Here is a 14,435-nt window from a genome sequence, read left to right on the forward strand (position 1 = left end):
TGGAAAGCCTGAAGAAAGTGAAAATACTCGCTACCAAAAGACAGAATTAGGACTTTGTTCATCATCCAACACTCGCCTTTTGCTGTGAACGTTTTGACTGGTTTTATGCACCAACCTCTGAATAAAAGATGCGTCCCAAACAAGGCCAAGCAGAGCTGTGCAGGGGTGGGTGGCAACCCAAGGAAGTCCTGCCTTGGCCACAGCCACTGTCTGACCACCAGCTGTCTTACCTCTTCCAGGCTGTGTTCTGCTCTTCCCCTGTAAACAGGCCATCCCAAAGACCTTTGCATGGGGGAAGGAAGAAGTGGCTGACTAGCAGATGTCTCCTCTGCCTAAAAACAGAGACGTCTCCAAGCCCTCGGTTGTCAACACTGTCACATTTGAATGATCGGTCTGTGGCTCTTTCAACAACAGATGCTGTTTGCTGGCATCCCAGCTTGGGGAACCAAGCTCAGCAACAAGTTTTGGCTGAGATCCTCAAGAAATGGTTTCCCCCGACCTCACTGTATCCCAGCAGAAACAAACCCACTGTTTTTATGGTATCAAGAACATAGCTCTGCTCTGTGCAGTGCTTTCAGAACCATCTGCAAGCATCACCAGGGACAGATGGGACAACATACGGTGTGCGCATTGCCTTTCAGAGACGACAGATGAAGGCCAGCAGTGAAAGAGTTATTGTTAATCCAAGTGAGGGTGGGAGAAAAGGCACTCAAGAAAGGATAAGCTACAGCTGAGTCCCTAGACAGCATCTTCCACCCTGACATTACTGACAGCTGGAAAATGTGAAGGTGACATAGTGCAAGGCTTACCAGCTGTGGGGTGGTGCCATTGGAAAGAATATCCAATAAATCTGCTGAAGAAACAAAGTAAAATCTGGGAAAGGCCAATCTTTTCATGTCCAAATATTCAGCCAAAGCCTTCTCACACAGGGACAACCTGGGGAGAAGAGCAGAAAAATAGAGCCCAGGACAGGCGGGTGAATATCCTTTAATGTGTCGTGCTACAGTTTGGGTTATCGAGCAGATTCTCCCCTCCCATGGGGAAATGCCAGACATGAGCTGAGCCTGCAGGCTGGTCCTTTACAGCATTCTCCAAATAGATAACAAAGCACATAGTAACTCATAGATCTCTCTCCACTCCCAAGGGTCAAACAGACAAAGAGTCAGAGAATCCTCACCAAAAAGCAGAAACACAGGTGGAAGAAGAGGCTAGAAAGGCTTTGCAGTCTGACTTACTGTTTTAGACAAGCTCTCAACTGCCACAGGTGATTTCACACTAGGATGAAAGTTTCCAAAACTGCTTTTATTCTAATGAGCACATTTTAAAGTCTGATTCAAACCTACTCAGCTTTTTGTGCTTGTGAAGCCTGAAAAGAAACTTGTTTGCTCCGTTCTAAAATGAATCTCTCAGTGTTTACATGTTAAACTGCTGCTGAGCTTTCAAAGTTCATAAATAACACGCAGTTAGTCCTCTGTGGGGAACACGGGCCTTATCTGTTTAGGAAGTAAAATTAGATCTCTATTTTAAATGGATAGTTATTACTGACACAACAGCTCTCACGTTAACTTGTTAGGTGTGTTCCAGGTAGAGTAGCTCATATGTTAGGTGAGAACTGTATCCATCTCTGGACATTAAGGTCTTTCTCAGGGAGTTTAGTTATACCATCTGTGAAGGGTACACACACAAAGATAATTTTGTTAATTAAAGCACATGGGATCAGCTCTGCTGCAGATATCCCTGCTTGGACTGCTAAATAGATATTTAAGACACCAAATTTGGGGTGGCAGTGAGGCCACATGTTATTAAAACCAACTGAGTGCCTAGCTTTGTATGTGTGCAAATCAATATTCAAGATAAGAGTCTGCACATACGCAAAGCCAGAATCCACCTTGGGGGCTTCAGGGTGATGGATCATGAATAAAAAGACTCAATGTGTGAATGCAAAGAACGCACAGTCCAGAAGGAAAGCCTTGGAGCACAGGTTAAACCAACTTATTAGAGCTGATCCCAGTCTCTGACAAAATCCTGGGACTGAAGTTGTACCTACCTACTCTGAATGTCCTCCAGTTGTTGGGACAGACCTGGTTTATTGGTGGCCTCAACCACATTTGGGGTTTTCTGAGTTTCATAGGCCAGTTCTTTAAAGTCCGCATCAATCCCTTCAAAGCGTTTGGAGTCCTAAAAAGCAACACAAACATGTTCATGGTAAAACATGGATTTTGTGCTAAAGGTCTCCATCCTCTGGGTGCTGTCTTTGGGTTGAGGGGAAAACCTTCTGTCCAGTGCAGACAGGGACCCCTCCACCATTCCAGAATGGCTCTTCCACTGACTTGCCTGAAACTAGTCTGCAAACAGGCACTTGCCTTCTTGTCACTGTATCCCAAAGGGGTTGTGGATAAAGTGCTCCACGCAGGAGGCAATGTCTAGGACCAACCATTTTCATGGGATTTAATTCCCCTTGGAAAACCTCATAAATCTCTCTCTCCCATGTCCAGGTGAAGTACCAAGTTTCCCTGGCTGCAGCAGCAGGAGATGCTCCCACACCGTGGAAAGGCTCCCAGCCTCATGTGAGTGCACTCCTCCCCTCCTGCTACAGCACAGGAATCCCAACACCCATCCACAAAACGGGTATGATGACTCTTGTAGAGGAGAGCCCTTCCTTGCCTTCAATGAGGGTATGGAAACCCCACGTCAGCACCGGAGGCCCACATCAACAATTATGCTCCATATCTAACAGGGACTCTGAATTTCTGGAGCTAAACACTGAAGAATAAAGCAAGCTATGTTCAAAACATCTCTGCTCCTCCCTTCTTCCCAGGTCAGGCCTCCTAAGTGAGGCGGGACACTGAACAAGTGTTCCAAGCAGTCCAGGTAACACTTCCACGCTACCCTGTGTTCAGCCCCAGGAGCAAGGCTCCATCTGGAAGGTTGAGCCCTCCCTACACTCACGCCACAGATCCAGCTCCAGGTGAGCATCCCACAGCCTGTCAGCACATCCCCCCAGCCCTGGATGCATCCTGAGGGTGCTCAGCTACAGAGACTTTGAGCTTCAGTCTTTCTTTTACGGAAGAGAAGCTGCTGACTGAGCCACCTGTGTCCCTGGAGCCAAGAGGGCCCCGTGTCCTGGTGCATCCAGCACAGCACGGCCAGCCGGGCAGGGAGGGGATTGTCCCGCTCTGCTCTGTGCTGGGGCGGCCTCACCTGCAGCATTCACTGTGTGCAGGGCTGGGGACACAGGAGAAAAGGAGATAAAGCTACTGGAGGGTGTCCAGAGGAGGGACATGAACTTGGTGAAGGGTTCGGAGGGGAAACCGTATGAGGAGCGGCTGAAGTCCCTGGGTTTGCTCAGCTGGAGCAGAGGAGACTGAGGGCAGAGCTCATGGGCTGCAGGTTCCTCAGCAGGAGCAGGAGGGGCAGGGCTGAGCTCTTCTCTGTGACAGTGACAGAGCCCAGGGAATGGCAGAAGATGTGCCAGGGAGGGCAGTGGGACATGAGGAAAAGGTTCTTCACCCAGAGGTGCTGGACACTGAACAGGCTCCCAGGGAGGGGTCACAGCCCCAACCTGACAGTGTTCAAGGAGAGACTGGACAACGTCCTCAGACACATGGGGTGAATTGTGGGGTGTCCTGTGCAGGGACAGGAGTTGGACTTGACAATCCTGATGGGTCCTTCCAAGTCAGGACATCCTATGGTTCTATGGTTCATACCACTGCCAGACAGCTACTGAGATGCAGACAGCTGCCCAGCAGGATGCAAATGTAAATCATGATGCAATTTCATACATGACATTAGATAGCTCCTGGATATTAAGAGCTTGCTGGCACATGGTACAGCCTCAGGGCACTGGTTATCAGCACCTGTATATATTGCCCAGTGAGCGAGGTGTGCCCAGAATCATAGAATCATTTAGCTGGAGGAGACCATTGAGATCACTGAGTCCAACCATAACCTAAATCTAGTACTAAACCATGTTCCTCATCTATACATCTTCCAGGGATGGTGACTCCAGCACTGCCCTGGGCAGCCTGTTCCAATGCCCCACAGCCCTTTGGGGAAGAAATTGTTCCCCAGATCCAGCCTCAGCCTCCCCTGGTGCAACTTGAGGCCGTTTCCTCTGCTCCTGGCGCTTGTTCCTGGGGAGCAGAGCCCGACCCCCCCTGGCTCCAAGCTCCCTTCAGGCAGTTCAGAGATCAGAAGGTCTCCCCTCAGCTCCTGTTCTCCAGCTGAACCCCCCAGCTCCCTCAGCCGCTCCCATCACACTTGTGCTCCAGCCCCTCACCAGCTCCATTCCCTTCTCTCAACTTGCTCCAGCACCACAAGGGCTTTCTTGGTGTGAGGGGCCAAAAACTGCCCCCAGGACACTCAGCACAGCGTGCTCTCTGAAGCAGATGGAGGAACAGTCCAAGCAGAGCAGAGTGCAGGGTTGGAGACAGAACAGTGTGTTGTCCAGGGGTCAATGGGCTGCGCACATCCCCTCGTGGGTGTTCATCCCACAGTGGTGCTGTCAGCGATGCTGCTCGTGAACAGGGACGGGGGTCACACAGCCAACTGTGGGTCACTCGTGAGTGAAAGGCAGGTTCCTCCACAGGGCTGCGAGTGCTCCAGCGGGGCCAGGAACAAGCTTGGAAGATTTTCTAAATAATCAAGAGAATAGGGAATAAGACTGGAAGCTGGACTCAAAGACAGCCCTGAGGAGGTCACAACCCTGAGGAGGGCATCAGTGACAACTCTGCTCAATTTTCTGAAGCTGAAGTGGGAGAAGAGCTGCTCTCCTGCTGCACCAGCACTGGAGGCAGGGAAGCGGATACTGCAAAGCTGCCTGGTCCAGCTCTGATTTGACAATTTGCACCATCTGAGTAATTATCTCCGTCTTCTCCCCTCCAAGGAAAGAGGGAACATGCCTGTACCACTGAAGGAAGCCAGCAGCCTCCTGCTCAGCCTCCAGGAACTCTGCATCTGCTGTGCAATGGTGGAGGGGAGGAAAAACAGTTTCTCAGCAGGGTTCAGGCACAACCAACAGTACAAAAACATCCTGGGGCAACACTGGGGAAACTGCTGTAGCATTAAGGGAGCCTCCAAGAAAGCAATGCAGCAAGAGAACAGTCCTGCTTGGGGGAACACGGCAATATAGACAACCTTCTTCTGTGTAATGGAGGCTCTTCTTCAACGCTTTCCACACAGGAAAAATAGGATTTGGGATTTCATACCTTAGGAAGCTGTGCCCGTGTATCTTCTGAGCCTATGAATATGCTCTCCAAGTGAGACCACGTACGCTGCACTTCGAACCAGAGAGAAATGACGGAATCTGTTGTGGACAGCTTCCTCTGCCATATGGACACTTCCTCCAAGAAGAAAGCAATACATTTGGATGTCATTAAATTCTGCAGCTGCACCTGGTTGTCTTCTAAAGTTTCTATGAGTTCCTCGTCTGACTTCAGCAACGGGATGTTCGTCCGGGGGTGAGGCTCATACTGAAACTCCATGGTGCTCCAACTCATTTTTAGCTCCTTCAGGACTTCCTCCATACTCATTTCTCGTACCGCTTTGTCCACAATGCCACGAACCTCATCCTCAAAGTTATGGCGGTTGAGCTTCAGGAGGTCAGCCAGCGCGGTGTCCGAGTCCATCACAAACCTCACACCCGTCACCTGCATCAGCTGATTCCAGTGCCTTTCCCTAATGGCGGGATTTTGAAGTTCTGCCACAGCTTTCAGGGCCGTCAGCATGTTCTTCACCTTGCTGTCCAGCCCAGTGAAAGCATCCCACGCCCTCACCTCCTTATCCAAATTCCGAATCTCTCTTGCAAACTTTTTACACTCCAGATCCATGTTTTCCACGTTAATATCCGCCCATTTGGTGGTCTGCCAGTCATCAAGGCAAGTGCCCACAAGGGAGATCATATCCCAGAGCTCTTTGAGAAGACACAGCTCCTTTCGGCACTGCTTCAGTTGTTTATAGCCTGGCACTATGACTTCAAACAGACCAGCTGATTCATAAATCGAGGTCATGGCTGACTCCATTTGTTTAATCTCAATGTGCTTTGTATCCAGCAGTTGATAAGGCTTTTTGGGGTCAAACCTAGAAAGAAACGTTTATTCTTCATAAGTGATATTGTAACAACTTCTAAAGAAAACATAAAACAAATGGTGCCTCTGAGACACAAAGCAGACATGATACATCTATAGTACCCATTGATGGTGCAGCCACATGGCACTGCTGACAACCCCTTTAAGCAATATTGTGCACTCAGCATCCAGATTGAATCTCTTGCTAACACCTTACAGTGTTTGCAGGGACAAAACACCCAGGGCATAACAGATACAACACCGTGAGCAGGTAGGAAATGTATGCAAGGGTTCAAGAACACATCCTCAGGACACTCCGAGATGATCCCATGAAGCTTTTCTTCCTCAGGGCTTCTCTGATGTTATAATTTCACTGTACCTGAACGGTGCTTCTTTCCGAAATCGCTCTCTGAATCTGTGTTGCTCAACATCAAACGCCGCACAGCTCTTGCGCACAACTGTCATTTCGTTCGCCTGCAGAGGAGCCACATGCTGCTTCACAGCTATCGCCAGCTTCTTTATATTGTTCCATTTTTCTGGCAGCTCCTGCAAGCAAAATTTAAATGACGGTAGGCAGTATTTGCTATTTGATATAAGATGTGACTGATCTGTTTATGGACAATCACAGAACAGGAAAAGCAACAGATTCCATGCCTAAAACTGCAAGGAAGTTTTGTTGTGATGCAAAAGCTAAACACAATTTGGGATAAAACTTATCAGTTATCCACAATTTTGAAGACGAATGAAGACTGAGACTTTAAAACTGACTGCTCTGATTGCAAAAACATGTTAAATAACTCCAGAAGAAGGGTCCCAGACCAGATCCTGGGCTCCCAGGATGGCTCGGTGGTTGAGAGAGCACAGTTCTCCTGACACCGAGCCCAGCGGGACCCAGAGCTGGCTGGGGGCAGGAGGGTGGGCTGAGGATGCAAGTTCATCAGATCGTCCGGCTTCCCAGAGCTAATTAAGAAACAGAGCCTGGGAAATTTCCAGCCAGCTCTTAGAGCAGAAGATATTATGCCAGAAGGACTTCTACAGAGCTTTCTGGGGCAAATCCCTCCAGCCTGCCTGTATAATATTAGTACTAAATAAGACAGTTTCTTTCTCAGGACTGCATCCAAGCTGCTGGTGCACAGCACTGCTAACAATCCACCCTTTGCACCTGGGATTTTATTTAGAAAGAGATTTGATTTCTTCTCTTCTCACTAGACTTCTCGAGCCAAATCCTCACCCCAGACAGTGACACCAGCCAGGGCTCTGCTGTCCTCAAGTCCCACAGCTTTGCTCTCCCACTTCCCCAGGTACTGTGCCAGCCTACAGGAAAGACTTTGGGCTTCTTTTCATCCCAGTGCACATAGTTGAGAAGACTAATGGAGATGCACCAACACTATGCAAAGAAGCGAAATAACCTGGAGGCAGCAGAGGCGGCCAGAGCAGGGCCAGTCCCTCCTGAGGGGTCTCTTTCTGGCACTTCATGTTCCAGTCTCTGTAGAAATCACTATCCATGACCATAGCAGGGCACACATGGAGCTGCTTCCTTGTCCTTCTCATACAAACTATCAGCTCCAGCCCATCCATCTTCATGGCCATGGAGGGAGCGGTACCTGGAGGAACTTACTTTGGTTTTCCTACTGTGTACAGCAGTGAATGAATTATTCAACTATGTGTTGCTGTCACTTGCCAGAAGGAACGAAACTGTTTTGTTATCTCCTACATCTGAATGGCTGCCCTGCATACCTCATTTCTTCTGTCAGAAAAATAAATCAGTTGTTCAAATCTACACGCACAAACAGGCACCAAGCAAGCGGCTCCTGGGCAGAGGAATCAGCAGAGCTGGGTTCCCCATAGCACCATTTTTTATGCTGAACTGAAGCTGCTGTAGCAGCCAAAACATTCATTTAATGCAGCTCTTCTGTTTTTCAGGGTGTCTGTAGGAATCCAGTTATCTTTAGGACCCTTACCCGTGTCAGATTTGGTGATACAACCATCCGTGGATCACGGCTGCACCAGCAGAAAACTGGGGGATTGCTAAACCCCGCTCAGGTCCCATCCAAGCCTGCAGCAGAGGGAGGAACTTCTCCCCAAAAAGCTCTGCCTTAAACCTGGTGTCCCACACAGAGCCCTCTGCACACAACGCCCCGTGACTAAGGGGTATCCATCAGTACGCAGCCACACGCTCCTCCACCGTAACATGGTGACTGCTGCCAGTTCCCCAAGGCTGGCTGGGCATCCCACAGGCTTTTCCAACCTTCACCTCATGGTCCCCTGTCCAGAAATGAGAAGAATTCCCCAAAGAAAAATTGATTCATCAGGGCCAGATGTGGAAAGGTGCTGAAATACTTTCATAACGTGCTCCCAGTGATGTCCTTTGGGTCAAGCAGATTGGGTGTTATAGACCTAGTGGAGGACTGAAGTCCTATGAGAAGGCGACTCCTCTGCCAACATTATCCTTCCCATCTCCACAGTTGCCAAGAACTGGCTTATTTAAAAATAATTATAATTCAAACTAATTAACAGATGTATTTGAAAATGCATTAATTTTTTTCAAGAGTAATCGCTGAGAGTTGGAGCAGGCAATCCTATGTTTTTCATACATAACAAAAGGCTTAATCTCTGCTTTAAAAGAAAAACCTCAATATAACTCCAAAATTTAGAGCTATTAAGGCACATCCCACAATAGTAAAATACTATCCACTGAGGCCCTCTAATGACAGGGAGTGGGGCTTTAAATATTCCTGCAATGCTCTTAAGCTCATACTCTTTGACGCTGGCTACTTGGCAAACCGCCGTGTCCACCGCAGCTTTTCACCCACCTCCAGTTGCTTATAGGCTTCCTCCGGCAGCTCTTGCTCATACGTCTTCAGCAGTTCGACGGTTTGCTTCAGGGGCTCGAACATGGCATCGGTGACACTGTGCCTTTCCTTAACGGCCAGGAGATGCCCCATGATCTCCACCAAACCATCATAATCGCCTTTTTCAACCTTTTTGCTCAAACCTTTGTCAGCAGTTTTTATGAACTCGTCCAGGTCAGACAAGCTGTAGAACACAAAACAGGAAAGCACCAAATGAGAGCAGTTCCTACCGGAATCATCCAGGCAGCTGGACTGGCACGGAGAGGGAAAGGCCTGGCTAACTCTGCCCATCACATGGCAACATGCTGAGGGCATCAGAACCACAGTTCATGCTCACAGGGATCCATAGATGTGGTACAGCTTCCTGTGAGGAACGGATAAATGGGTTGGGACTTCACAGGTTGGAGAAAAGGCATTTGAGGAGCACAAGTCTTACGAGGAGCAGCTGAGGGAGCTGGGGCTGTTCAGCCTGGAGAACAGGAGATGAGGGGAGACCTGATCTCTGCAACTGTCTGAAAGGAGGTTGGAGCATGGAGGGGGTTGGTCTCTTCTCTCAGGTAGCAAGTGATAAGATAAAATGGCCTCAAATTTCTCCAGGGGAGGTTCAGATTGGGTATTAGGAAAAAAATTATTCACAGAAATGGCTGTCGGGCCTTGGAACAGGCTGCCCTGGGCAGTGGTGGAGTCACCATCCCTGGAGGGGTTGGATAGACATATAGATGAGGTTCTCAGGGACATGGGGTAGTGCCAGAGTTAGGTTATGGTTGGACTCTGTGATCTTGATGGTCTCTTCCAACCAAACAGATTCTATGACTCTATCCTATGATTCTATAAGGGAGACCTGTGAGCTCGGGTCTGTGGTCTGAAGAGAGTGAATGTGAAAGGACAGTTTTCATGTCATCTCTTCCAATACAAGAATTCAACAAATGAACCTGGTAGGTTGTAAAGCTACAACAAACAGGGATTCTTCTTCGCACGCTGCCTTATTTCAGAGGGTAAGTCTCTGCTGCAGAAGGATGCAGATGTTAAAAATTCACAGCGGTTCAGAAAAGCAACCGAACATTTGTGGGAGAAAAAAAAATCCATCCAGGTCTTTAGATACAAAGGTACAACCCATGACTCTCAAAGTCCTCAGGTATGAATGGTTAGAGACAAGGAGACTATTTGGGGGAAGTTTCCCTACCTGCTTCTTGATCTCACCAGCTGCTGGACACTGTTAGCAGAGCTTGATGGGCTCCTGGATCTTTGGTCCTTTCCATTCTTCCCTTCTCAAAACGCTTACTTTTGAAGTGCCCGCTTAAATTCTGTGGATGCTGCTGGACCAAAACATAGCCCTAAACACTTCACCTATTAAAGACTAAACTGCTGAGTCAGGAGCTCTTAATAAGAACTCCTAAATGCCTGTTCTAACCTATGCAAAAACCTCTTTGCACAGGAATTATCGTGCTGAAAAGAACACAAGAGATCACAGCAGCCACCACACGCAGCAGCCTTCACTAGTACATATGTCTGTAAATATTTCTTCGTAAGCATCCAAGCCCTGTGGCATCCTTCAGCTGCTACTACTCAAATAAATCACCTAACACATCATCCTGCAGAGACCAGGCGGCTGAGCAGCTATTCAGAGCAGGGAACACATGTTAATGCAAAACTTACATCCAAAGCTCCTCCTTTTTGTAACCTTGAAACTGCCTCCCCATGACTGCTCATGCCAGGCAACCCAAATTACTTTTTTTACAAAGAGTGCACTCAAAAGAGCACTGCATTTAGAAACGGAGCAAGTATCTCATGGCATTAATGCAGCTTTACTGATGGCAAATTCAACAAAATAAGCATAGAGCCCTAGAAGAGATTAGATTAGTTGGACCAGGATGAACAGACAAACAGACATCCTGTCCAACACCACACAGTAGGTCGTAGGAGCATCAGCTCGCAGGATGTCGATGGTACCGAGTTCGTGGAACTGTTTGCACTTTACACACTCAGCTGGACCAGCTGCTCCCAGCAGAGACGAGGGGATGAAAGTTAGCAGAGATGCGATGGAGCTGGCAGGGGGTGTGTGCCCCCTCCTCTTGCTCCTGTATTAGCCTTTTGCTTATCAGTGTGAAATGATAAAGCCCAGCCAACACAAGAGAAACCCACTTTGGTTCTGGGAAGAAGAGGTAGAACGGTTCCTACCTGTGCATGACGTGGTCCATGAGATGCTGCTTGAACACCAAGCTCCACCGTTTAATCACATTCAGCAGAGACGCTTTGAAAGGCCGAGCATCAACTTTCATCCAACTCTGGAAAATGCTGATGGGCTCGATGCGATTCACCTCCTCATAGATCTTCTCGTAGGAGTCAATCTGCTCTCGGAACTGCTGCAGCGTGGGAGGTGACTCAGGGACCCCGTTCTCTGCATGGGCCTCGATTTCTGCCGCAGTGAGAATGTGCCCGTAGAGGAGGAACTGGCGGAAGAACTCCTTTCTGTCCTCCCCGTACAGGTAGGAGTAGTGGTCGAAGGCACTGCGGTAATCACAGCAGGCCGCCATCACGGCCTGCACACGCCCCATCAGCTCATGGCGCATGTCGGCCAGGTCAGCCATGTCCTCCATGTCAGCCTGGAGAGAAGAGGAGAGGAGCTCGCAGTGATGCGGGGGCAGCGTGGCACCTCCTCACTGCCACACAGCGTGAGGGAGCTCCACAGCCACGGACCTGGTAGTGGAGGAAGCCGCTGTGCTCAGCCAGCCTGGGCACCAGCGATGAGATCCGGTAGATGTCGTTGAGAAGACCTTCCACCACGTCGCAGAAGCCATCGTTTGTGCCAGGGTCCAAGGAGGGTTGAAATATCAAATCTGGGATCACCAAATCCAGCTGCACCTCAAACAGGGGAGGAAGCCCTGCCTTGGGATCTGGTAGGGAAGAACAGAGGTGCCAGGTTATTTTTGAAGGGGAGAAAAGTGATCTAGAGCCACCACTAACATCCCACCACAAGACACACACATGCCCCACAGGGACACCAGGCAGGTGGGACACCCACTCGCTGGGTCCAGTGACATTGTGTCTGCATACAACGCAGAGGGGAGGCTGCCAAACCAGCTGGTGTTCTGGTACCCACAGGAGATACTGGAGAACAGATGAGACACAAGTGATTTAAGGACCGGAAAAATGCTGTGGAGGGAAGCCTTAAAGAGACCAGGCTCTTCAGCTAATCAAAAGGGAGTCTGAGAGCTGAACAATTACAGCGCATAAGTACTTAAAGAGGAGAAAAACAACAGGAACCAAGAGGCTCTTTAATTTAGTGGAGAAAGGCATGAAAAAATAAAACACCAACTGGTTCCACAAATGTGAAATTATGTGCTTGTTTTTAACAAGATGGTGAGGAACTGGATGCAATTCTCCAGCTCAGTGTGCCTCCACATCCAGGAGGGAAGCGTTCTGAAGATGTGCTTTAGCTGGACACAGCTGCTCTCAGCAGAGTGACCCTCCGTGGCAGCCTTAGGCAGGAGCTCTGCTTTGGTGACCCCTCTCCTCACTCCTCAGTGATGGAGGTTTTTCTTTCATGTCTTTCATCCACAGAACCAACTCTTGAGACTCTCCACAAACGAAAGGTTGTGTCACCTTGATGCTTTGTGCATGGGAGGTCAGGAGATGGCTGATGCCCAAGAACAGACTTGGAATGATGCCTCAATTTTGTCTGTTCACAAATCCCAGCAAATGGTGCACAGTCATCTCTGTCCCTTCCCTTGAGCAAGGCTTTGCTCCAGTGACCAGGGGACAGAGTTACCCTCTGAGTCTGGAGGCTCCTCCAGCACTTGCTGTAGACAATGCAAGAGGCAGAGTAGAAAGACCACCACAAGTCAAAGCACAAAACAGAAACTTCCTTTTGGTGAGACTGAAGATGGTATCACGGCCAGAGCTGAGGAACCAGCAGTTACCTGTGTTTTCGAGGAGGTACTTGAGTGAGCACTCAATGGCAGTGAAGAATCCATCCAGAACTATCTCATCCACGTAATCCACATAGGCCTTCCAGATGTCAGATGCTGGGTCTGCAAGTAAGAGGCTCTGGTTTTCCTGGAAGAAAAAGACGACACTTTGAAATACAGCGGGGCTGAGTCTGTCCTACAAGAGCTGCCCACAGCTGAGGACTCATGGCAATGAGCACACAGGTACCAGCCCTGCGGGGGGAGAGAAACCAGACAGACGGATGTTGCTGCTGGTAGCATGGCCACAATTTTCTCCTTCTGTCAAGGGCTGCTTTGTCATCTGAAGCAACTCAAAATAATCACAAGGTAAAAATGGAGTGCGTGAGAGACTTAGCAGCCCTGCAACCTTCTCCTCCCTCTTCTCTGAGGCCAAAGGGCTCAAGGGTGCTTTGCAGACCTGGGCCAAAGGCTCATCCCAATGCATGAAGCCTCAGTCCTTGTGGCCTGTATAATGTTACCTCGGGTGGATGAGTCCTTCCAAGTGGACTGCTTACACCTCTGCCCTACAAATGGTCATCTCAAAACAAGAGAACTTTAAAATTCAGAAAAGGGTTTTTAAATAAACCAAGTGAAAATAGTTAAAGATTGGGATCAGAAGACAAAGGGTTGGCTTACAGCCTCCCTTCTCAGCTTATTGCGTTCCTTACCTCCAGGCAAGTTCACAGTCAGGAAATTCACGGTTTTCTAGGCCACAGAATGGCCCCATCCTTCTTGCGTCTCCTCTTCCACACCCACAAGACCAGCCTGGGTATCCATCCCCTGCACCTCCCAGGCTCTGCCGTGATCCTGTTCCGGCCTTGCTATGCCCTCTGAGGGCTCTTTCTCCTAAGCCTGCCAGGGGCTCTCAACACAGGCACGGGCTCAAAAAAAACGTAAGGTCCAGCTTGCAGTCTGCTGCCAGGGGTTCAAAGCCGGCTGTATTTCATCTCTGGGGACACAGGAGAGGGTGCCATTCCCAGTGGCATGGCAGCTTGGCACACATGAGATCATAGAATCATTCTGGTTGGAAGACACCCTCAAGATCATCGAATCCAACCATAACCTAACTCCACCACTAACCCATGTCCCTAAGAACCCCATCTGTACATTTGTTAACACCTCCAGGGATGTGACTCCACCACTGCTCTGGGCAGCCTATTCCAAAGCTTCACAATCCTCTCTGTGAATTATTTTTTCCTAATATCCAATCTGAACTTTCCTTGGTGCAACTTGAGGCCACTTCCTCTCATCCTATCTCTTGCTACTTGGGAGAAGAGACCAACCCCCTCCATGCTCCAACCTCCTTTCAGACAGTTGCAGAGAGCAAGAAGGTCTGGCCTCAGCCTCCTCAAGATAGAGTGGCATTGCCAGTTGGGCTTGAGTCAACCCAGAGTTGCTGCTCCCCAACTTTACACATCAACGCTGAGTGATTAAACTGTTAACAGAGCAAGCCAGGGCTCTGGTGCCTTGCAGACTCACCTCCACATTTTGCTGACACAAGAGAAAGGGGAACTTCACAGGACTGAACACTATGGGAATGCCCATTTGAAAGCACCACCCCCTCTTCACCG

The 14,435-nt window shown here is 49.1% G+C and overlaps 1 protein-coding gene across 1 annotated transcript in view; it reads right to left on the minus strand.

Annotated features, from left to right (window-relative positions):
- Positions 1–14,435, minus strand: part of LOC139826103 (dynein axonemal heavy chain 9-like) — a 45,786-nt gene that overhangs the window by 4,977 nt on the left and 26,374 nt on the right. The window contains exons 15-22 of the mRNA XM_071801048.1: positions 12,838–12,973; positions 11,615–11,811; positions 11,096–11,520; positions 8,879–9,101; positions 6,445–6,611; positions 5,208–6,078; positions 2,048–2,178; positions 810–936 (exon numbers count right to left, since the gene is read on the minus strand). Coding sequence (XP_071657149.1) covers positions 810–936; positions 2,048–2,178; positions 5,208–6,078; positions 6,445–6,611; positions 8,879–9,101; positions 11,096–11,520; positions 11,615–11,811; positions 12,838–12,973 — 2,277 coding nt within the window. The remainder of the gene's footprint in view (positions 1–809; positions 937–2,047; positions 2,179–5,207; positions 6,079–6,444; positions 6,612–8,878; positions 9,102–11,095; positions 11,521–11,614; positions 11,812–12,837; positions 12,974–14,435) is intronic.

The sequence above is a fragment of the Patagioenas fasciata genome, chromosome 35 (assembly GCF_037038585.1).
Source record: "Patagioenas fasciata isolate bPatFas1 chromosome 35, bPatFas1.hap1, whole genome shotgun sequence".
NCBI classification, from domain to species: Eukaryota; Metazoa; Chordata; class Aves; order Columbiformes; family Columbidae; genus Patagioenas; species Patagioenas fasciata.